Genomic DNA, 22831 nt, shown 5'->3' with positions numbered 1-22831 from the left:
ATACTGCCTGACCAAGGGTGAGAAAGTACACTGTACATATTGATGGCTTAAGAACTTTAAAGCCTTAAACAAAACAAGGTGCCCAAACAAGTGGCAAAAACATCTGCGTATAACAATCAAAATATTTGGCTGAGGAGCCAAGTTCTAAAAAAGGAAAATGAGAAGTGATTCAGTGTATTACAGAGCCTTGGTAAAAGTCTTGCATATCATGGAATTACTTATGCAAAATGGAATAAAGAAAAAACAAAGGGTTTTTTTGGTCTAGGAGGAAGTGAACTACTGTAGCACCAACACTTGCTCCAGCAAGACTGATATTCACGGGGGGGCGGGGGGGTACACAAGTACATTTTTGGAGAATAATGAATATGACTAACAGCACTGCCATGGGAAAAAAGCTAAGAATTCCCTTTTCTTTTAAAGCAGGGAAGTACCCATTACAGTTTCCTCTTTACTAAAGCAAAAGCAGTAGAGCAGTAATTAGCCTAATTGAGGCTCGCAATAGTCAAGAGCAGCTGCCTGTGGCCACCACAGCCCGCCTAAGTAGCAGACAGGAACCCGCATCCTTGTGAAGAACTGCACTGCTGAATACTTAACTGCCAAACCTGCAGCCACCAGTACCTTACTGCAGCAACACACTGACTACTGCTGCTTCAAAAAGGAAGGCAGGTCCTTCACAAGGTTAACTGTTTTCTGGCAGCAGAAGTATCAGTGTGGAAGATGAGAGACAAAGGATCAGACTCAGCAGACTAAGTCAATCACCACTCGCTTCACCACCTAAGGATGAACATGATATGCAGCAACATCACAGCTGAGACACTATATACCATATCCGCTCCTCTGCACAGCCCTTCCCTCCCCACCATACCTCAAATATTTTATCGCTCCCTCCAAAAGTGCAAGGTCAGCAGCACTTCCATTTTCTTTTCCCCTGAATCCACAAATGTGTAGTTTGCTTCAAATACACTGAGACTATGACATTGCCAGCAATACTGGGGGGGGGGGGGGGGGGGGGAATTGGAAGAAGAGGTTGCAAAAAGCCTAGATGAAGCAACACTGGTATTGTGTATTGTGTATTAAAGTCTACCTTTACTCTGCTTACTATAAACAAGCAGGCACTTAAAATTAAGAAAATGACTTTCCATTTCTGAATTGAGAACGCTAACATTACACCTTGCTAGACCTTCTTCTGTGTACGTATGCCAAACAACCTTACAGAAATGAGCAAATTAGCAATTTCACTCTTCAAATTTGATCCAACTCCTACTCACTATTTTGTGCCAAGCCTTCAGACTTCCATTTAAGGGTTAAAAAAGTCACTGATGCTCAGAATGTAGCAATGGACAGTACCAATCCACAAATCACATTTTAAAATATCTAATTTTATAAGTTTTGAAAATAAATAAAATGACAACTGAGACAGAGATATGAACGCAAACTGAACACACTGAAGAACCAAAGACTCAACAAGGAACTTTACCTAACTTACCGTATTGCCTAATTTACATTTTATTTCCTCCTTGCTTTCCCAGAAATTACCAATAAGTCAGAGATTAAGATGAAAAAATCCTTGGGAAAACTGGAACCACATTATTTCCTCTTCTATGGCCTAAAGGGTCACTAAGAAGTACCAAAGTTGCTACAGACTTGGAAGAGTTATTCTTTCTTCTCTTGTTTTTCAATCAAGTCATACAATGTAAGAACTTGTGTATTTTTCCAATTTCCTTTGCAGCTTTAATTTTGATAAAAACATCTAATCACAAGATCTTTTTAGTATTTGCATAAAATCCAAATGTGTATATTATTCAGTTTACTTTGGTTGTACAGTTTAATTTTGTTTGCAGGTAAGTTCTGAGTACTCTCTCAAATAGAAACATTGCACAGAGCTTTTTTATCAAAGTATACAAAAGTAAATAAAAAGCCTTTAACTGCAGTGCTTAAAAGAATGGAGAGTTAGAAAAGTCCTAGGTAAAAGTGACATTTAAATGTACTTCCTGCAGGTTTGTTTGATGAAAGAGCAAGATCTATCACTCCTTACTAAAACAGATAAGGCAATACAACTGTAATAGCACACAAAACAATTGAGGCTAGAGGGAAGAAACCAGAACAGCCACGCTAAAATTTGTTCCTGAAAACTGCAGTACCTTTTCCGCTAGAAAATATGTGAAGGGCATGGATAATGTTTGGCCTTCAGTCCTGAGGCAGCATTTTCAGGACCAGTTTAAGAGGACAGAACAAGCTTTCTATTTGTAAATTTAGCAGAACGCCCAGCATGCGGGAGACATGGGGGCATGACATCAAGCCACAAACATCCTCTCTATAGGGTCAGACTGTGCTTTAGAGACAAAGGAAGCCAGATGACATCTTAGTCTCAGGATATTTCATTAGCTTAAAACAAGAGGAGCTAGTAACACTTTTCTCAGTTTACAGCTCTGTTCAAACTCATCTATAAAATTGCATATACATCTTGAACAACTGCATGGCTTTCAAAAACATCCATTACAAACCCAGTTAAATAAAGCAGTCAGATGTGTGCAAGGCAGGAAACACTTCAGATTCTCCAGCACAGGCATTCAGGCTTAATGGAAGGAAATAAGTTACAAAACAGCTGAAAGACTAAACATAAAAACCTACCTTTTGTAGACTAGTTGGGTTCAGCTGTGTTTTGTCAATTATTTTTATGGCAACCTAGAGGAAGAATAAATAATTAATATTTTCAGTATGAGCAACTGTAGCCTTGTTACAAACGGATAGGTCTAGTAACAGAAGTAGAAACATGAAAATAACAAAAAAAAAATCTTCAGAAAATTACATACTTGTAGACTGTTTTAACCTGTGAGCATTTGGATATGATGCTTGAAGGATAATTTAGTTCTACTGCAACATACTAAACAGGAAAGTAGAAAAAACCCTAGTATTTTAAGGCTATTAAGAGAGAACTTCACTTAGTCTTTTGCTTGACATAACAGTAACACATTACATATATATACACACACGTTATATACTACATTATACTATACTACAGTGGATAATATAATGTATTATACTGGAACTTATAATACTAGATAGTACCCTGGTAGAGAGCAGTGCGCCTGGAGATTATATTTACAGAGCATAGTTACAATACAGAATATGGAACAATAACTGGGAATGCCAACTTGTGAACGTGCTTTTAAAGCATAAATTTCATAGCAAAGTAATGCTATACAGATTTTGCAAGAACTAAGGTCATCTTTGGAAATTCACTGAATATTTGTATCATTCTGTTCCTTGACAGATAATGAAGAGAAATATCACTCGTGTGTATTAACAGAGACCCATGAATTGTATTGCAACAATTTGGAAAAATCTATTCCTTTACCGCTTTTCATCTTCTCAGTAAATACTGCACAGAAATGCTAAAGAACAAAATAAAAAATTCACAAGATAACCGAAAGAGAAATTCAGTACCACAGTAACCAGTCAGAATCTGAAGATTTAAGACAATGCACAGGCAGCAGAGATGGAACTTAATGCAATGCAATTTGGATATTAGATGAATTAGAACAGGAAGTGGGACTCTTCCTAGAATTATGTGCCAATTGGTATTTTTCCATCCTAAATTAGAGGTTAAACATGCCAGAAGAAACTCCACAGGAGTCAGGAAGATGGTGCCTTTCAAAGGAGCTAGATGCTGCAACTCAGCTGATTATAATACCTCACTAGCACTAAACAAGGGCTCAATTCCCCTTGAACTTTTGGTTCAAATAGTAGACACTGCTCCCTCCCATGCTACAGCTCCCATTTCCCTGCATCACTTCATCTCTGTCCTCTTATCAAACTTGGGGTTGGAAACATATGGAATAAAGAATACATTAAAAAAAACCAAACTTATTGCCCTCAATTCAGTGCAGAAACACATGGATGGATGGAACATCATGACAGAGAGGGTGAGAGCAAAACAGTGTTCAACATTTGGGCACATCAAGGTATTTTATACAATGGGTATGGAGTTTTCTGAAACTGAAATTCAAGACACATTTTGAGCCATTTGACATGCAACATATGGTGCAAGGACACCAAGAGGCTAAGAACACTTCTGTTTGGGGAATATTTTCTTCTAATGCATGCCATTGAAATTAAAGATCACTGTACTCCCTGGGGCAAAATTCCACCACAAAATCTTGAGAAATCACTTCAAAAACAAAACATTAGAGTAGAGGCATTATTATATTTGCAGCTGTGTACAAAACCAAGGAAGATTTTATCTCTACCTTTATGTCTGTTGAACTGTTCTCACCTAGGTAACGAAGTTATTTACATTCTGCAACCTCTTAAAACTAGACTGGATGTAGTGACCACTGCCTTTTTCAACAGAGAATAATGTTATTTTAAAATGATCTGGTGTCTCTAGACTAACCATGCCACAGAACACAGCTGTTTGCTTGTTAAGTGCATCCTACTCAGAACAAGTTACATTTGTATCTCAGCTGTACTAATTCTGATGAATTTTGAAAGACAACACCACCACCACCACTCACGCCCATGAACTCTTAAGGCATTGGGTTCCTGCAAAATGTAAGTCACTTGTTACCTCTGTGCACTGGCGCCAGATGAAGAAAGAAGTCTCTGACACCGGCAAACAATTTCAGCCCTGGAGATACACCACCAGTACACACCTAAATTTTCAAAAGATAAACTTGCATGATTGTTCAGTGCACTAATTATAACTTTAAAGGCAAGATGAATTTAGAGAATTCCTATCTGTACGAACAAAGTACAATGTGCTAACACTGACTTGGAGAGCTTAAAGTGATGAGAACAGGGAACATATTCAGGCTCTATAATAAGGTCTCCAAACCACAAGCAAGAGGAGCCTGTCCCCAAGAATATTCCTGACAAGCTTGAGAAAGAAAATCCAGTTTTACTAAGCATAGTTAGTGAAGCAAACTGCTTTCTGAAGTAGACATTCTGCTCTCTGTATAGAAAGCAAACCTGGAAAAATTTCAAGCATTGAGTGCTATGGCCATTGTTGGAAAAATGAGAGTCCACCTACACCAGTACTTTGCAACATCAGCTGTGATATTCTATGTGAGAATATTAGGAAAAATAAAAGCAACTTTGCTTTCACTATTCACAGTAACAACACTTGAGACATTCCTCCTACATGGCTGGAATGCAGACATTAAAGCAGTCAAAAAAAAAAAAAAAAAAAAAAAAAAAAAAAAAAAAGGTTGAGACACTGTGAGCTGCTTGGCTAAATGGCTACCACTCAGGTATTTTCTCCCTCTTAAATTTGACAACTTTTTCAATGGAAGGAAAAAAAAAAAAAAAAGAATGAACAAAAGAAAAAAAGGACAACAGAGTCCTTCGAGTCACACTTGGATCCTGAAAGGATTCTGAGCAAATTCCGTCTTAGCAGGAAACCTGAACTTCCTGGATATTGACTGAACCTATGCCTTTAACAAACAGAAGGGTCCATATACTTTTGGCTATGATTCCAACCATCTTGGAAACAGCAAAAGGTAATTCTACCTTTTAGATTAGTTTTGACTAGTATGGAAAATTTGTCAGAGGAAATAACCTTTGATAAGTTACAACAAAAAATGCATGACTTAAAGTCAAAGAATTAACAAAAGCAGATTTGCAATGAAGATTCTTGATTTCAGAACGGTAAACAGACTACAAAAAACAGTCTACTAGATAGAAGAGCTCAAACGAAGTTATTTACAAATGCCAGATTTAGTGCAGGGAAGCTAACCCTCGATACCTCTGCAGGAAACAGGACACGCACTCGTTGGCAGGGTGACTCAAAACATCCAAGTCAGGCTTGTTTTCTGATCTCCCCTAACGGACTGCACATTTCTCCCTTTCTGTAATTCGAGGGTAGGCTCATTATACATCTTTACAGGTATATCCTAAAGATAGGAGCATAAAAAAGTCCTGATACTTACTCCAGATGGAAACATGAGAGCTATATCTCAAGCAACAGGAAAATTTGTAGGGAAGGGCTTCATATATAGGAACTACCCCAGCAGAACACTTAAACAAACATATCCTCCCCCCATATCTGCAAGAAGCAACAGAAAAGTACGGATCTGCTGCATGATTAAATAGTTAATCAGCACAGTGATACAGAGAGGGAATTGCCACGAAGTAAAAACGAACTAGACCTTTCTAAAGACATTAAGAATAGCCACAAAGATAACAAGAAGATAAGCAGGGTCAAAACAACTTTGATCTCTGCTGTATCATTGCTAACTTAAGTGTGACACCCAAGTAAATAAATATTTTATGTTTCAATATACAGATTGGGAAGAAAAAAGGAACAAAAGCAGGATGGTCAGCAAGAACGAGTACATAAAAACAAAATATTATAAGGTGAAAGAAATTCAGAGAGATGAGTGCACTCTGAGGCAAGACTGAGAAAAAATATCCCAGACTTAAAGAGTCATGTATTTAAAAGAAGAAGGATTCTTGTAGTAAAGATTTTTAACATCTAACAAGTGAAAAATGGCAGCATAGGATAGAAATTATCCAATTTCACCCTCTTTTAATAAAAAGAGGAAACTGAAGGCAGCATTTGCAAGCCTTCTAATAGACCCAATTATCACAAAATTCTTTAGTTCAAGATTTGAAGGAAGAAATTAGGGAAATGGAGAGAATGGATAAAATGCAACATATTTTCCCTACAGTTAATTGCATCCAGTTTCTGAATAAAAATGGGAACATGGCAGATACAACTATCTTGACTACAAAAAAAGTCTCATCTGTGAAGACACATGGAAACTATTGAAGTCAGTAAGCTGAATTGTAGGTAAAAATTTAAGAAAACTGGATAAAGGGATTTCAAGTAAATGAGTAATGGAGTTTCTCAAGGATCAGATTTGGGACCAATTCTGTTAATATCTACATTGGTGACCTGCGCACAGGAAGGCAAATCATAATGGTAAGTCTGTTGAAAGAGTTAAGAAGCATCACCAAATAAAACAGAAAACTGATGTAAACAACCTTGGAGACTACAGCCGCAAAGAAAGTGAGAATCAGCACTACAAAGTACAGCCACTGATCACAAGGGGGAAGAAAAAAAAGGAAAGTGACTACCATGACAGAGGTAGCTACCATCTTAAAATGGATGAGATAGGTACTTCTGCAAGGGTAAGGAAAAATTAGTGACACTGGAAATTGTTATCTAGAATACTGTGAACATTTCTGGTCATACATATCCAAAATATGTATTTATTATCAACGCAGCATAGTTTTCCTAGCAGGAAGGGAACACTTTACAAATCCCTCTTATAAAGGGCAGACAAGTTCAAAATACTTTGAGCTAATTTTACAGGAATATAGTTAAGAGCTGCCTTCAAGGGGATGACACTCATTCCAGGTAACCAGAAATCTGTGTTTAGATCCTGGAAAGTATTTATGCTCTGACTTGACTACATGAAATCTATTCCATGAGAGCTACAGAAAGTTAATACCTAAATCTTTATGAGTTTGGCCAAAGATTTTACACTCCCAAAGTATTTGCTGAAGTTTCAGAAGTACTGAATCCAAGGTTAACATACAATTATGTGCATTAAAGAAAAAAGAACACAGAACTGTTCAACTTTTGCTACACAATACGTGACAAAAGCTCCAAATAGGCCACATGATACTTATCTTCACCACCCATGCCTGTAACAGCAGCAAGTAAGTACTAACCAAGTACTTACATTTCCTGTGTTAAATATCAGTAAAAAGAGAAGGGAACTTAAGTGGAAAGCAAATACATAGAAGCTTTGTCTAGCAATCAGCACCATTTTAATATTGTAAGACAACTGATCACCAAAACTGCCAGAAAAAAAAAAAAAAAAAACTCTCCTAACAGCTCTGCCAAAATGATAACCTCTCAGTTGCTCCTAGTGCTACTGATTCCATATTAACTTAGAAAAAGAAATTCACCTAATACACTACAGTCAGTCACACAGATTTCTTTAAAAATCCTGACTGATGTCAACAAGCATTTATTTCATTAGATAGGTTTGGCAAACACTTGGTATATAAGGTGTTTCTCCATCTTGTGGTAATTAAAGTTACTATTAGAATAGCAACAAGAAACACTTTTTGTAACAAGCAAAGAGGAATACAGCTCGCCAAATCAGAACCATCGTTAGATGGAAGTTATTAATTACACTGCATTGGCATGCAGAAGCTAATTATGGAGCTGTGTTAGACACTACGAAGAGATAAAAGCGAAGGCTTGTCTGCACTACACTCCACAGAGCGACAGACACACAAACCAGGGCCTAACAGACTGGAATGTCCCAAGTCAGTCCAACACTGCAGATACTAGCAGAAGCATCCTGGGATGATACATTTGACTAGCCCAAACACAGTATTTCTTTCATAAAGCTACACAGAGTACCATAATCAAGAAAGTATATTAATTCCCATTCCCAATTTCACCCCCAGTACAGCCCTGAACCGTGCAGCTTAAATATAGCAAAAAAACAGTCTTTCCAAAAAGCCTATTTAATTGCTATATTTTTTGCCCTTTTTGGGGGAATGAAGAATTTAGGAAGAAATTCTAATAGCAAACTTGAACACAGTTCAGTTGGACAAAGACTTGACAAAAATACAAAATTAAGAGACCATTGAAAGAACAACTGTTTTGTAATCATTGCTAAAAAGAAAATCCATTTTTCTATTTCTATCTTTCCTACAAGAGTGGCAATACTGTCTAGTAAAAAAAAAAAGCTAAATATTGACAGACTTTGATGATGCTACTCCAAGAAAACATTCAGACCTACTGCAATTCCCTATTGTTTACACCTGTACCACTTTACCTCTCTGCCAGTAAGGATGTGTCTTGCCAGTTTCACTTTTGCAAAATTTCCCTTTCCGATCGTTTTAAGAAGTCTATAATTTCCAATATGCGGCTGTTCATCTGCACAGGAAGCTATAGAATTCCTGCAACGAGCTCCAGAGCGCCCAGTTCGAGAGGAAACTTCCTGGCGTCCGTCTCCATGGGACGTTTGCTACAACAAAAACATACACAGATAAGATTGAGAAATGAAGACAAAACATGTCAATGATAAGCAGCATACAACATTCAAAAACATTAGCAGCTCCTTTGAAAATACCTTCAAAGGCTCCAATTCAAACTTCAGATTCTCACTGAACTTTACTCTAACACAGACTCTCAAGAGGTTCTTGGATCATAACACAGTATCTATTTCATAACCTATCACCTGGTAAAGACCAAGTGGATCTACAGTTGAACCACAAGAATAATTAAGCATTTTTAGTAACTTAGATGAACTGCAAAATTATAGAGTTACGGAATATGGAGGTGTTTGACGTTATTCCCCGGTGGCATTATGTTTGCTAACTCCAACTGGAAAGACTCTTGAAAGGAGACACGAACAAAGATTTTCCAAGAGCACAGACAGTAAAATACTCATCTTCATACAGTTTAGTATTACTGACAAAATAATAAGAGTTCCTCTTAGAGGAGACTTTCCTCTTGTACTGAGCTCCTGTTTCTAAATAACTTACAGTCTGAAAATAATCAAGCTGTTCTCAAGAACAAGGAAAGAAAGCTTACTGATCTCAATCATATAGAAACCTCAGACACTAACTGGCTGACCACCAATCTGAGATACATGCTCTAATTTGTTAAGTTCCTTCCATTTAAGCTCTCTGAATATATATTAATTATATAAATAAATAAGTACATATTATAGCTACATTATTCTTTATTCATTAGATCATATGGTTAAGATAACAGTAAAATACTTTTTCATTTACTGAAACATTTTTCATTTACTGTACCTGTTTCTGAAAGAGTAGGTCTCCCTCATTCCCCTTAGTTCTCAATTCATGCCTGAGGTCAATACACCAACTTCACTAATTAAAGTATTAGTTATAAATGCTCAGCAACCAGCTGGAGTAAACATATAGTCACACAGAAGATTATAGGCTAAATGTACTGGTATCCCAAAGTTTCAGGATCTTGTTTCCTGCCTAAAGACATCAGAGTAGACTTAGTTGAGAAAGCAGAATATATTCCTGCTTAATTCTTCTCCCCTTCTTAAAGCAATTCCAACTATAACAGCTGATACTATACTTCTCTAAAGCAATTACTTTCATCTAGAAGTATTTTCCTCAATTAAATCTTTGCTTAACTTAAATGTCAAAGAACTATTTTTACTTCAAATTCTAAGCAAGTATCTAGTTAAGTTTAGGAACAGAACTTCAAAGTTCCTTTGAAAATCCGAATAGCTTGCTTTCATTCCATGAGGTCTGTATCATACATGGTAGTGAAATGTCATCTCTGTTTGTCCTGCACTCAGTCTGTTCCTTTCGCCACTTAACTTTCCATGTTTCTTATTCCCGCCACAAATGGACCCCTATTCAGTTATCTATCCCTCTAACCCCTTTTTGTGCTAGCTCCAACTCTTCTAATTCTCTTGCTGAAGTCCAGCAGCAAGTCAAAAATGTGGCATAGAGCAAATCAGTCTGAAAAATCATGGCAATATAGGGATGTAAGATCATAACTGAACAGCTAACCATCATGGTGTAGGCACAAATGAACAAATATATGCTGCCTGACATTTGGCAAATCTTATATTCTATTTAATAATCTTATGTAACATTGTTGTCATACTCTGACATCATAAGATTTTTGGTCTGAATCTGAGCCCAACATCTATGACCAAATTATTTTTAAAAATAAGACATTCATTTCATTTAAGAAATATTAGCAATAGGAAGTCTACCATAACTCTTGGAAAGTTGTTTCAACAGCTACCATAAAAAAAAAAAGAAAAATGAAATCCCTCCCCAAACATGTGGTACACGTATATAATGTTTTAGTATCAGCCTTGCTTTAGTGTTTTGCTATTGCCTGGCTACCACTATTGGCTGCAATGTTACCAGATTTCTATTTCCCAGATGGATACTTGCTTACTATGGTCACATTACCCTTTTACCTTAATAAATTATACGTATATCAAACTCCCTAAACATGCTGCTGCAAGAAATGATTGAAGACTAGAAAACATCTTGTGCAGTTCTTTTCAGAACTCTCTCCAATTCTTCCAACGTCTTTTGTGATATTCATGCTGGACATGTCAACCCAGCAGCACTTGTGATACGACCCAAACACAGATTACATCTTTTACACAACACTCCACTCATTACACATGAACAGAACTAACTCTTCTTGGCAGAAGGCCATGTATATCTGATCATTCAACATCAACCTCAACTCTGTTTCAAAAAATACTGCTTTCCCCTCCCTTAACACACACAGCGACTTTCATCCTTACTCCTTAGTAGTAAGATTTCACATATGGCTGTAGTGAAATAGACTTTCCTTCCATCCAGTTTACTATATATATTCCTAATGATCGGTCCATCCTGCCCAAGGTAATACTCTGGAATCTTTATCCTACATGAAAGTTTTCAGGAGAAACATGTTTCTTCTGAAATGCTAATAAACAGCACAGGAACAAGAAGTACATCTGTAACAAGATCCATTAGAAATGTAAGAGCTTGGTAACAATTCCTTGTTTACTTTACCTCATATCACAACTGGACCAACAGTTATCAGTCAAGCATTCTCAAAGAAAGGGCTGACGAGACCAATTTCCCCCCAAAAACTCAAATGAAGGAACTGTACCCTCGACTGTTTCCTAAAGAAACTGAAATCTTTCATCAGCCATTTCACTATTTTACATGCCATTAATGCCAGGCTAACAGTAACTATTCAGGTCATCTTATTTGCCTCTGCATGCACTGGCACAGCAATGTCAATCCTCTACGCCTCCCTAAGCTTTGACTTCCAGCAAAACTTGCAACACACAATGCAGAGAACTTCCTTGTCAGCATTTTTGCTACACTAAAGTGTCAAGTTATTCAGACCAGCTAGAAAAAGCAGCAACTGCTGACGGTAGATTAAAAACATCCTCCAATATTGCTATCCCCAGCAATCAGGGACTGGGGATGTCCTGCACAGGACTACAAGGATATTTCTTCGGTATATCAGAGAAAGGTTCACGTTAAGTTCAAGTACAGTATCCCAGGAATACAGCTGTACTACTTACATGGCACTACACTGAGTTGATAATCTACCCTGGAAACTACAGTATAGCAGAACTATTTAGAAGACAGCCCTTCCACATCTGGTACAGATGCGGTACAGGCACACAAGCTGGCTTTAGCAAGAGCCTTCCTGCCCCCAGAGCACTATTAGCTCAGGCTCTACAGCATACAGACTCACAAATAGGTTGGTTTCTCAACCACACAGCTGGTTCTGAAAACAAGAGTATCTACATTTGTGCTGCCTTGAGCTTGAACTGATAAGCTGCATTAGGACAGAATTAGCTTTTACTGAGGTAATTCAGACATGGTCCCAGAATGGGTATGATTGGAAGGGACCTCTGGAGATCATCTAGTCCAACCGCCCTGCTCAAGCAGGGTCACTTGGGGCATGTTAGATAGGGTTGCATCCAGGCAGGTTTTGAGCATCTCCAGAGAAGGAGACTCCACAACCTCTCTGGGCGACCTGTTCCAGTGCTCTGTCACAGTAAAGAAATTCCTCCTCATTTTCAGGTGGAACTTTCTGTGGCTCAGTTTTTGATGTCAGGTACAACTTGCTCCCAGATCAGAAAATATGCGTATACGTTATTCCAGAACTGACCTTATTAATTTTCTACTCTATATAAACAATACTATACAAAAAAAGGAGCTTTTACTGTATTAGCAAGTTCCATTCCTTGTAGTAAAACATGCCAATTAACATCTCTGGAGAGCTTCACTGTCCTTAGGTCTACTGAGGAATGACTTCTTATGTCTCATCATTTTTTTAATGCTTTCTATCTTTGCACTTAGTTCCTCTAACAGCTGTGAGTTTATTAGTACTCAGTGTTGATAAGTTTAACAAAAACTCCTTGCAGGAAGGTTTTCATTTCCACTTTAACCCAGATTGCTTCTTTTAAAGAGAATGACCTTTTGGAGTTGCAGCATTTGAAATCGAGCAGTGTGTCCCTAAGTATTTCAGTTATCTCCAACCGACTTGCTCATAACTGCGTTCAGCTCTGTATAAATCAGCTCATTTACAAGCACATCCAACTTGGACTTCTATGTGGATCTATCAGCAACTCTTTCCTTTGTCAAATACATAATTCTTATGTTGAGCAGAACACAAACTTTCTAAAACCTAGAGAACCATTCCACAATTTCAGCATGGATTTTCTTTGCTTATGAAAATGAAGGAAGAAAAGGGCTTGAGAGCATACAGTACCAAAAGCCATAAACTCAAAAGCAAGTAAAATAAAGCGTTTCTCCCACCCAAATCATTTTCAATAAGCCATGGGGGGTAGATGGGAAGATAAACTAAATGTTGTATGCAAAAAGGACAAATATAGATGGTCCAGAAAAGTTTCAGTCAGGCAGTGGTTTATATAGGACTTGGCTGAACCTCGCTACTTCCTAGGGTAGCTTCCTCAGCAACTACTTTGATGCAAGAAAACCATCAATTAACAATTGCTGTCTCACAAAGGAGAAACATTAATGGGATCCTCCACTCCCTACATGGAGATGCAAGTCATTTGTCTTTTCCTAAATAAGCCTCCAGATTAGCAGATTTTGCCTTTCTGTTCTCAAAGATTTTATTCAGTTCAGGCTTTTCCCAGGTCCACATTTATATGGCTAAAGCCTTCAACAAGAAATTTTTTTTTTGCCTTAAAAATGTAACATCTAAAACAAGCAGGTGTTTATTTGTAGTACTTCTTCAAACATTGTGATAAGCAAGCTGTATCTCATGGACATGCATTCTCCATAAAGGTAGAACTCTTTTGTGATATTCACCACAGGCCTGAATGAGTCCCAAAATACCTATCTTCACTCCATGGTCAGGCCAAGAAAGACTATTATACTTCAGACAGAGAAGTGAAGCAAAGAGACTGCATATTTTATGTGGCCTGAGATTAGCCAGAGTCACTCTTCTTTAAAAAAAAAAAGGTCTCCTGAATTCCACTCATGACAAGACAGCACCTTCTTCCAGACCTTGGCATGCATCAGCTTCCATTTCGAAGCCTTAGCTTTAGAAGCTTTTTCTGCACATGGTAGAAGTGCCTTCCCATCCATCTGAAGATGGAGCCAATAAGACAACTTCACTCAGCTTGCCCCCCCCCCAAAACCCAGCCCTCCCACCTCCCTAAAAATCAAACTGATGTTACTCAACCCAGAAAATTTTGGAAATGGAGTAGAACACCTTCAACTATGAGAATCCTTACTGCAAGGGAGGGATTGAGCCTAAGACCAACTATATTTGGAGCACAATGCAAAACCCACCTTTTCGCAAAAGCCTTCCCCCAATGATGAGCCGACATCCTTTCATAGCCAGATAATGATTAGCATGAAGAGAAAGAAAAGAAAGTAAAAAGCAAATGAAGTATGAAGGTGTTGACAACTGATATCTCTTTGGTAAATGTTAGCATTATCCAATATTTGTATGATTAGAGATATCTTAACATTCAGAGCATTAGAAACACACAGAACAGAGAGGATGACTAGCGTCAAAGTTCTTATAATACTTAAGAAGGTGCCAACAGCTGAAACAACCTGAAAGAGAAAGAATCCGAAATACATTCAAAAAAAGCTAAAAAATATTAGGAAATTAGAATGGCCAAGAGCAGAAAAATCCATGTTTATGTATATTAAGTAGGAAGTGTTCTTTCTAGAATGGGGAGGACAAATAGTATTAACTTTATTTTAAAGCATCTATTTTGTGCAATAGTGAAAATAACCTTCTGATCAATCACATACAGTATTAAAATTTCACCTCACAAATATCTCTAGAAATGTCTATTACCTTGGCTGTCACCACATCCTTGGATGAAATATTACAAAGTGATATTACAGAACTTCTTGAAAAGCTGTCAAGATCAGTAAGAATTACATGATAGTTTCATTAGATTTAGCATTTTTAATTATAATAAGAAAAATCTGTTTTCATGTCTATACCTTATAACATTAGTAAACTGAACATTCCAAGACATAACGAGCATTTGAAAAAAAAAGTAACTTTTTTCATTACCCTAATTCAGAGACTCAAAATAGAAATACATAGTAATTTCCCTCCCCCATTATTTCATAGGACTCTATTTATAGAAAAACATATCAGGAATTTGACACAGATTTTTAAAATACCAGAATATTTAAAACCAAACATTTTAAGACTAACTTTACTGCAGCTCTTCCTAACAATGTGCTGTATTTTACTTCACATTTATCATTAACATCTTTAAGAATGTACAGGCTGCTGAGTACTATTCAGTATAAGAGACAAAAGCTTAGCCCTAGAAATATTCTCAGAGGTAGTGTCTTATTGCACAGACATGCCCATAAAAAAGCATAGATCAAGCCAGTAGAGTATCCTGCAGCTGCTTATGAAGGAATTCTAGTGGAAAGTCAAAACACAGACTTAAATCTTTGGTAACCACTAAAGAGTTTCACACTAAACATTTAACTACAATTGTCCATATGCAAAATATGGCTCAAGGAGTTTCTAAATCAGCAATTATTATAAAATAGAAAGATATTCTTCCTATTTTATAGGGGAGGATTTTCTTTGCTCGTCCACATTTTTATCTCCCTTCTACTATTAGCCAGTGCATGAAGCAGGACACTGAGCAAGACAGATTTTACTAGGCCCAGTACGACTGTGCTTACATTTGAATAACCAATTCTTTGGTCTGGGCACGGATAATTAAAAATAGCTTTTAAGCCAGCTTGCTACATAACTGATCTTAAGGATGAACAGCCATTCCATCTCATGAAATTCTAAATGCTGCCTTATGAAAGAAAATACTCTCCAACATAGCATCAGTTATCAATCCATGCAAACAGATTTACTGACGTAAGTTTGGTTCAGTCCTACCATTACAGTTGCTATAATCAAGTGGAATAGCTAGGATGGTTAGAATTAAACAAAAGAAATAAACTGGTCTTCTCTAAACCCATTATAGCCAGGTAAGGAGAGAAAAGACTAATTTGGATGTTTCCATTCTCAAAAGGTAAAGAATTGTTGGCCTATTATTCAACCCAGTTGTTTAACTCGTACGACACTTTACAAAAAAACGATTGGTTAGTCTAATTAGGTCATATTTGTCAAACAACCAGTTTAAAAACAGAACCTTAAGAATAAATATACAATCTTCAATACACATAAGCTGTACCTCTTGAAACATTCCCAATTCTCCCTGCCCTCAACAGGTAGAGGGAAAACAATAATAATAAGAAATAGCAACAGTTAGGACAAGCCTGCTTCAAATCAAAACCAATACAACAGGATTCAAGTCACTACACTGCACAACCTGATGGAGGCTGACAGTACCGACTGACATCCAAGAGATTTCCACTCTGCACGGGGAATATTACTAACAAAAGGGTTGTGTTTAACACCTGCACGCTCACACAGACAGCCTGGGCAAAGAGTAAGAGACAAAGCTCGCTCGGCACTGCTACGCAGTGGAGGGGGGTGGAAAAGCTCCCCTGGTTAAGCACTAATAGCCTCCAACACAGAAAAGGTTGCTCCCCGTGACGGGCAGCGCAGACCCTGCCTCGAGAGTCCTTCAAATATATAAGCGCTAATGTCTGTGTTGATGCCTCTGATGTAGTTCAGTTCGCATTCTATACAGCAGCGTATGAAAGAGATGCAATTTGTAATTCCATGATTAGCACTGAACAACACAACAGTGAAGAAATTCTGCTTACATAATCAAAAAGATAAGTCTGGTGCTGTTCAGAAAAGCCTTTTAAAAGGTCTTCTGTTACTTTGCATATCAAGATCTGACATTTATCATATATTTCAAGCCAAATTTTCTTTACTGCTGATTAAAATTGATATTTATTGACATTAGCCTGGGGAATAACAGCTGAAGAGCCAACCATATTCTATTCTTCATCAACAATACTGCCAACTAAGTTGTTTCCAGAATCATCATTGTTAGTAATTACATGCTAAACAAAAAAACTCTTGCAGTTGGTTTTCAAAGACCACATTGAGCTTGCAGATAGAAAACTTTGTTTAGCTTTAACCCTGCAGGAACAAATCTGATTTGATAGTTAATTTTTGTTTATATGTACACACACACATATTCACACACACACATTCAAATAGCTCAACAAGCTGCTCTTTTATGGACCAAGAATTCTTATTAACCCAAGGGTTTCATCCAGGAGACTGACTTGAGTGTTACCACAGGCATACTCAGTACCTTTCTGGTTTATTTTTAAGTGTACTCAGAGCAGTAAGCATCTATTCACCACACATATTCTAAGATTTTTAGGGGCAGATGCTCTCCAAACTAAGCAGGGCCAACTTTATACGCCATGAGCCTAAAAAAAGTGACCTCCAGCTGTAAGCGTACTGACTTGCACAAGGCAGCATTATCTGACTGAAAGGAAGAGGAAGTTCCAGACACACGCTACAAGTTCCAGACACACGCTACTTATACACCATATGAAATGGAGATCCAGAGAGACAAATGCTTCCACTCTTAAAATTCCTTATGCTTGAGTCACCTGAGATGTTTAGTCAACAGGAATCATCTGCTTACATCAACATGACAGTACCTTTCAGCTAGAATTAAGATAGAGAATCCTGCAGGTAAGGGTATTAAGTGAACTGGTAAGAAAGCCTTGGAAGTCATCTATGGAAGGAAGTTCAGTGTACTAAAAACTGTATTTCCACTTGTCTTATTTCAATAATTTCTGTTGTTGTGTTTCCTTTTGCGGATTGCTACTTTTAAGGCCACAATTTAAGTCACATTCAATGGCAAAAAGAAAACACACAAACAAAAACATCTGACATTTTAACAACTTCTGGCTTATGGTACTGTAGTTTAATTTTTCTGAGTTACTGAAACAATGTAAAGAGAAAGAAAATAGTTACCAGAAGCACAAGAACACAAGAAAGGTGTGTAACCACAGTCATGTACCTCCAGTTTTGGTTGTGGCACAAGTTATCCTAGCCTTACAGTGCTGTATTATGACTGGCTTTAATCAAGCTACAACAAAGTAGTGAGAAGTGTTTCTAGCCTTTTCCCCCCTGAACTGGACACTCCCATCTTCTCCCTTTCATCAGTATTAACAGCTACACAGAATGGAGGAAAAAAAAATCTTAAGAATTAGTTTTAGTCAGATCATAGAGCTGACCAGACTTGTACACAATTACACAATAATTAGTGCTAACAAAAAAATGATAAGGTGGGAAGAGGTGGCCAGGCAGGACTGATTCCTGCAGCAGCCTTACATCAGTTCAAGCTGACAGCAAACCCAAATGTCTAACTGATACAGTATAGGTTGTTCAGCAGAACTGAAACACAATGACACAATGCTATACAACATAGGGTGGGTTTTTTTTGTTTTTTTTGTTTTTTTTGTGAGTACAAGCAACACAATACTGTACCTATTGGGTGTCCCAGGCACTCTGAAATGCACGGAAAGAATTTTCCTGCTCTGCAAAAATTTACATAAAATACATCTTGGATGAATTCCTAAGATATACTTTATTTCTAGTTATTTTGTCACTTTCATCTAATCTAATTAAAAACAAGATGTTTATAATTGGTAAAAAATGTAAGAGAACCTAAACATCCCTGAAAAAAATCCAACAGAACTCATGGCCACAAGCACACTTCCCCTCACTTCGCCTGTTTAAGAAAAAAAAAAAGAAAAAAGATTTCACACTATGGAAGAAAGCATTCTGATTATAGATCTACTTGTAATAGGAGAAGTGCGATAAATAATATATAGAATATGAGCTTGCATATTGTCTGCAAATGCTTTAATGCATTTCAGATCTAATCAGTAATAAACCAAGAGCTCCCACACACATCCTCACAGTATCTGGAAAAATAAAATTGGGGGTCTAACCCTAAACTTACTTTCTAACCATTTTTAAATAAAGAAAAAGAAATGAAACAGTTTGCTGCATGGAATTCTTTTGTATAGGTTTGAACAAGCACAATTACCATCATGTTGGCATTTTTCAATAGCAAATTTTTCACATTAGCCACAGTCATGGAGATAAAAGTATATTTTAGTCTCGCTTTTCCTCAAATTACTTGTATGTTGAATTCAGATTAGTCTGCAATACTAACACAGTCAGAACAGTTACCTTAGTCTTTTTCTTTTTCCAGAAACACAGCTGTGCAGTGAAAACAGAGGTTCACATTAAACTGTTCACTCAAAAATGTTTATTTCTTTTGCTATTTCATGCTCTTAAAAATCTATACTACCTGTAATTCCTTGTTTCTATCCACAATTCTCTATCACCTTGCCATTCTTTGGGAAATCTTTTTCTCAATACATTTGTCCTACTCTCCAGAATCTGTTTTCTGCTGCTGATTCTTTGTCACTGGCTGTCCTCCATCCTGTCATATGCACATTCCTCTGTGCCTCCTTATAGCTTGTTTTCCATCACCTATTTTCCTTTTCCACTGTGCTTCCACACTCTTTTCTCCTCCAAGGAGTTGCTCTCTTCCTCTCCATTACTATTAAAACAGATTTACTCGATCTTCTGTCATCTAAAGGTTCTTCTACCGCGTCTACCTTCTCTCTGTTTTGGGGGAAGGAGGTCTCTTCTGCCTCTGTTGCTTCTTCTCCCATACAAGGGGCATAAAATTCTGTAGAAAATAGAAAAAAATCTGATCCTCTCCTTCACTCTTTGCCCCTTAAGCAGCAGACAGCCACTGCTGTTAAAGGCACTGCCAGCAAGATGCTGCTCTACCTTTGCAGTGACAAGTAAATTTGCAGACAAATGGCCAGCTCCCAACTGTCCGAGTGTGAAGGTCCTATGATCACAGATCATCTGAGATGCCTTTCCTCTCAAAACCTGGTGACCCATAGCCACAGATTCTTTAATCCTGAACTTTAAAGGTTTGATAGCTGTGAATAGGTTTTGGGGAAAGTCACTGTAACTATATTTCCACTTCAGTACTATACACATTGAAGTGTCTCAATAAGAAGTGGTATGTCCTACCTTAAAAAAAAAAAAAAAAAAAAAAAGGCAAGTACTGACAATTAGGCCTCGTCTATTCCACAAGAATTGCCAACTGCTGCACGTGGTTAGCTGCAAGCATAGACAATGATAATTTGTGTTTGCCATCATTCTGGAGGCTAACTTCATTTTCAAAAATGCAAGTATAGGCAGGATAAGCCATGATCAGCACACTTACACCAGATTCAACACCAGCCAAGCCTTTGTCAGCAGTGGTAATCTTCCAAATAGAGAGGAGACATTAAGGGGGTCTATGGCCCAAAGGCTGTCTGAATACCTGGCACTTCTAAAGCATCTTCCCACCTGAACTTCAAAGAATCCTACGAATATTAACTAATTAAACCTCACTGAAGTGAAAGAGAATCAAGGGCTCAATTTACCTGTGAATAAACATCAGGTTTTAGGGTGGAAGAACAGTTAGCTGAAGTTGCAAAAATCCTATATTCTGTAGCAAAAAAGTATAACTGAAGAGTAATTTTGTATGTGTTTACAGTTCTAGCAGTAATTTGGACAAACTAAATATCAATTAAAATTTAATCTTCGCAGTGTTTAACAGCATACATTAGGTGCCTTAATAGCTGATGGTCAGAATCTCAGAGAGAGCCTCTCTGAGGAATGCAGTACTGTATCGTGAGATTGTTTCAGTGGATTTGACAGGCAGGGATTAATCTGAGTAACCACCAATATCATTACCTACAGGTATTTCTGTGGTTACCATCCCAAATTACAGTAGTTAAAAGATCTGCCTTAATCAAAACCTAAGGCAATTCATCTGTAAGCAAGACAATCCTTGTACGTTAAATTACAAAGATTACTAAAGAGACGTGTTAGTCCAACATTCTGAAGTGAGAACATGGTGCCTTAAGTGGAAGACATGCAAAATCTAACTCTCAAGTGCTAGAACACACAGCCTGTGAAATAACATTTCTTCAAGCACATACTCAGCCTTTCCATCATTAAGTTACCTACAGTAGAGTTTGAATTAATTATGTTAGGAACCTGACTTGAACAGCTGCTAAAGTGATTTACTGGGCAGCCTTGATACATCTAAGTGAAGCTTGAAAAACCTCAGTCAGGTTTACTTACAGACTAAAATAATTATCTGAATAAACTCTGAGAAGTACTTTGTAGAGTGTGTGACAACTTCACCTCTCTCCATGTCGTAAGAAAGGGGCACAAGATATTTTAATTATTTTCTTCCACAAAGTAGGAAGCTAATTTTGATTTTACAACCAAATATGCTTAGTTGGCTTTTTGCTCAATATAGCCATTAGCCTGCAGGTTGCATCAAGTGCTAAAACAAATAAAGATCACAGAAGTTAGAAGTGCCTATTATGTCAATAAAATCCAAATCCCTCGTAATGCAGCAATTGTTCCATGCAGCATGTTTTCTAATGCTTTGTCTAGTCTTGTTTTAAACAATGGGGCTACCATCAGTTTTCTTGGACTGAACAATCCAGCAGTTTTTCCTGATCTTTAACCAAAGCTTCCACTTTTCATGCCAATTCAAGAGATAAGCACCCTTCAAAAAAAATCCTCTTGTATCAAGCTTGGCATCTGACTTATAAAGAACATCAAGTAGCCTTTTTAAGGAGCCAAATACAAAGTTTACTGATCAACTCATTTTAGGCCCATACTGAGTGACACCTCCCTTCTGCACAGCTGCTTGCATTTCGCCCAAAGGATAAATGCAATAATGGTTAGACAGGATACAGCGGTATCGAGTTTTAATCGCTCCTATCTGCAGAAAGGGAGTCTCCTACTGAGCTTCATTTTTGGCTATCTGCTCACATCGGCAGCGCTCTGGGGTTTTTTCCCCCCTCCTTCGGCATGCGACCTGTGTGATTGCTAACAGAGCGCCTGCCTTAAGCTTGTGAATGAAACAGCGTGTTTGAAACGAGGCGTTCATGTTCTTAAACCCCATCTTCCTCGGAAGGAAATAACACAGCAGAGGCGGCGGCTTTTTCCAGGAAGAGGGCCTTTCTGCTGTCACCCGAGCAGGTGACTGGCGGAACAGCGTCAGGCTCGGCTAGAGCCGTGCGCGCTCGGCACGGCAAGGGCCCGGTTACCTATCTAGGTCAGCGAGCCCACCCGCGCCGCGGTGCCGGGGGGGGGAAGGGGGGCGGCCTGCCCCCGGCGGACCCCGGCCGAGGACCCCGCGGGAAGGCGGCGGCGGCGATGCGGCTGCACAGCCCCGGAGGGCTCGCCCCCCCCCCCAGCCCCCCGCCCGCCTCGCCCTCCCCCGCCGCGGCACTTACATTTTCCGTGTCGCGCTCGTTCACCGTGGGCAGCGGAGTCCGAGTGGACATTTTCCTTCAGGCGGGCGGCAGCGCTGCCCGCCACAGCGACCCCCGCGCACAAAAGCCCCCGGCGGCGCCGCCGCGGCCCCCCCCTCCCCTCCGCGAGCACGGGCTGCGCTGCTGCTCCGCGACGGTGGTCGCAGCGCGCCACCATGAAGGACGGGGGCGGCGGGGGGCGGCGTCGCCTCCGTGCGTCCCCCCCGCCCCGGGCCCGGCCCTGCCCCTGCGGCGCCCCACGCCCCGGCTAGATCCCCCCGCGGCAAAGCAGCAGCGGCGTCTCGCCCCGGGCGCCCGCCGGGCTCATCCTACGGCCGCAGCAGGGCGGGCGGCGGGCTCGGCGCCGGGCGGCGGGCGGGCGGGCGGGCGGCGGGGCTCCGCATGGAGCGCGGGGCGGGCGGGCGGCCGCGGGGGCTCAGCCTCTCCTCGCCCCTGCAGCGCCGCTTCACCGGGCCTCCGCTCGCATCCTGCTCCGCCCGCTCTCCCGCCCCGCGCTCCCAGG

The 22831-nt window shown here is 39.1% G+C and overlaps 1 protein-coding gene across 9 annotated transcripts in view; it reads right to left on the bottom strand.

The window, feature by feature from the left end:
• Positions 1-22622, bottom strand: part of MARK3 (microtubule affinity regulating kinase 3) — a 60025-nt gene extending 37403 nt beyond the window's left edge. For 3 of the 9 annotated variants that reach the window (XM_062576919.1, XM_062576921.1, XM_062576922.1), the window contains exons 1-4: positions 22291-22613; positions 14320-14358; positions 8805-8996; positions 2632-2685 (exon numbers count right to left, since the gene is read on the bottom strand). In XM_062576919.1, the coding sequence (XP_062432903.1) occupies positions 2632-2685; positions 8805-8996; positions 14320-14358; positions 22291-22341 (336 nt within the window). In that variant the 5' untranslated portion in view covers positions 22342-22613. Of the gene's footprint in view, positions 1-2631; positions 2686-8804; positions 8997-14319; positions 14359-22290 lie in introns of all 9 variants that reach the window. The other 6 variants (XM_062576916.1, XM_062576917.1, XM_062576918.1 and 3 more) reach the window with 5 other exon arrangements.
• Between the last annotated feature and the right edge of the window lie 209 nt (positions 22623-22831).

Source organism: Rhea pennata, chromosome 5 (assembly GCF_028389875.1).
Source record: "Rhea pennata isolate bPtePen1 chromosome 5, bPtePen1.pri, whole genome shotgun sequence".
Taxonomy (NCBI): domain Eukaryota; kingdom Metazoa; phylum Chordata; class Aves; order Rheiformes; family Rheidae; genus Rhea; species Rhea pennata.
Note: the sequence above shows the minus strand (reverse complement) of the source record. Positions and strands in the feature narration are given on the sequence as shown.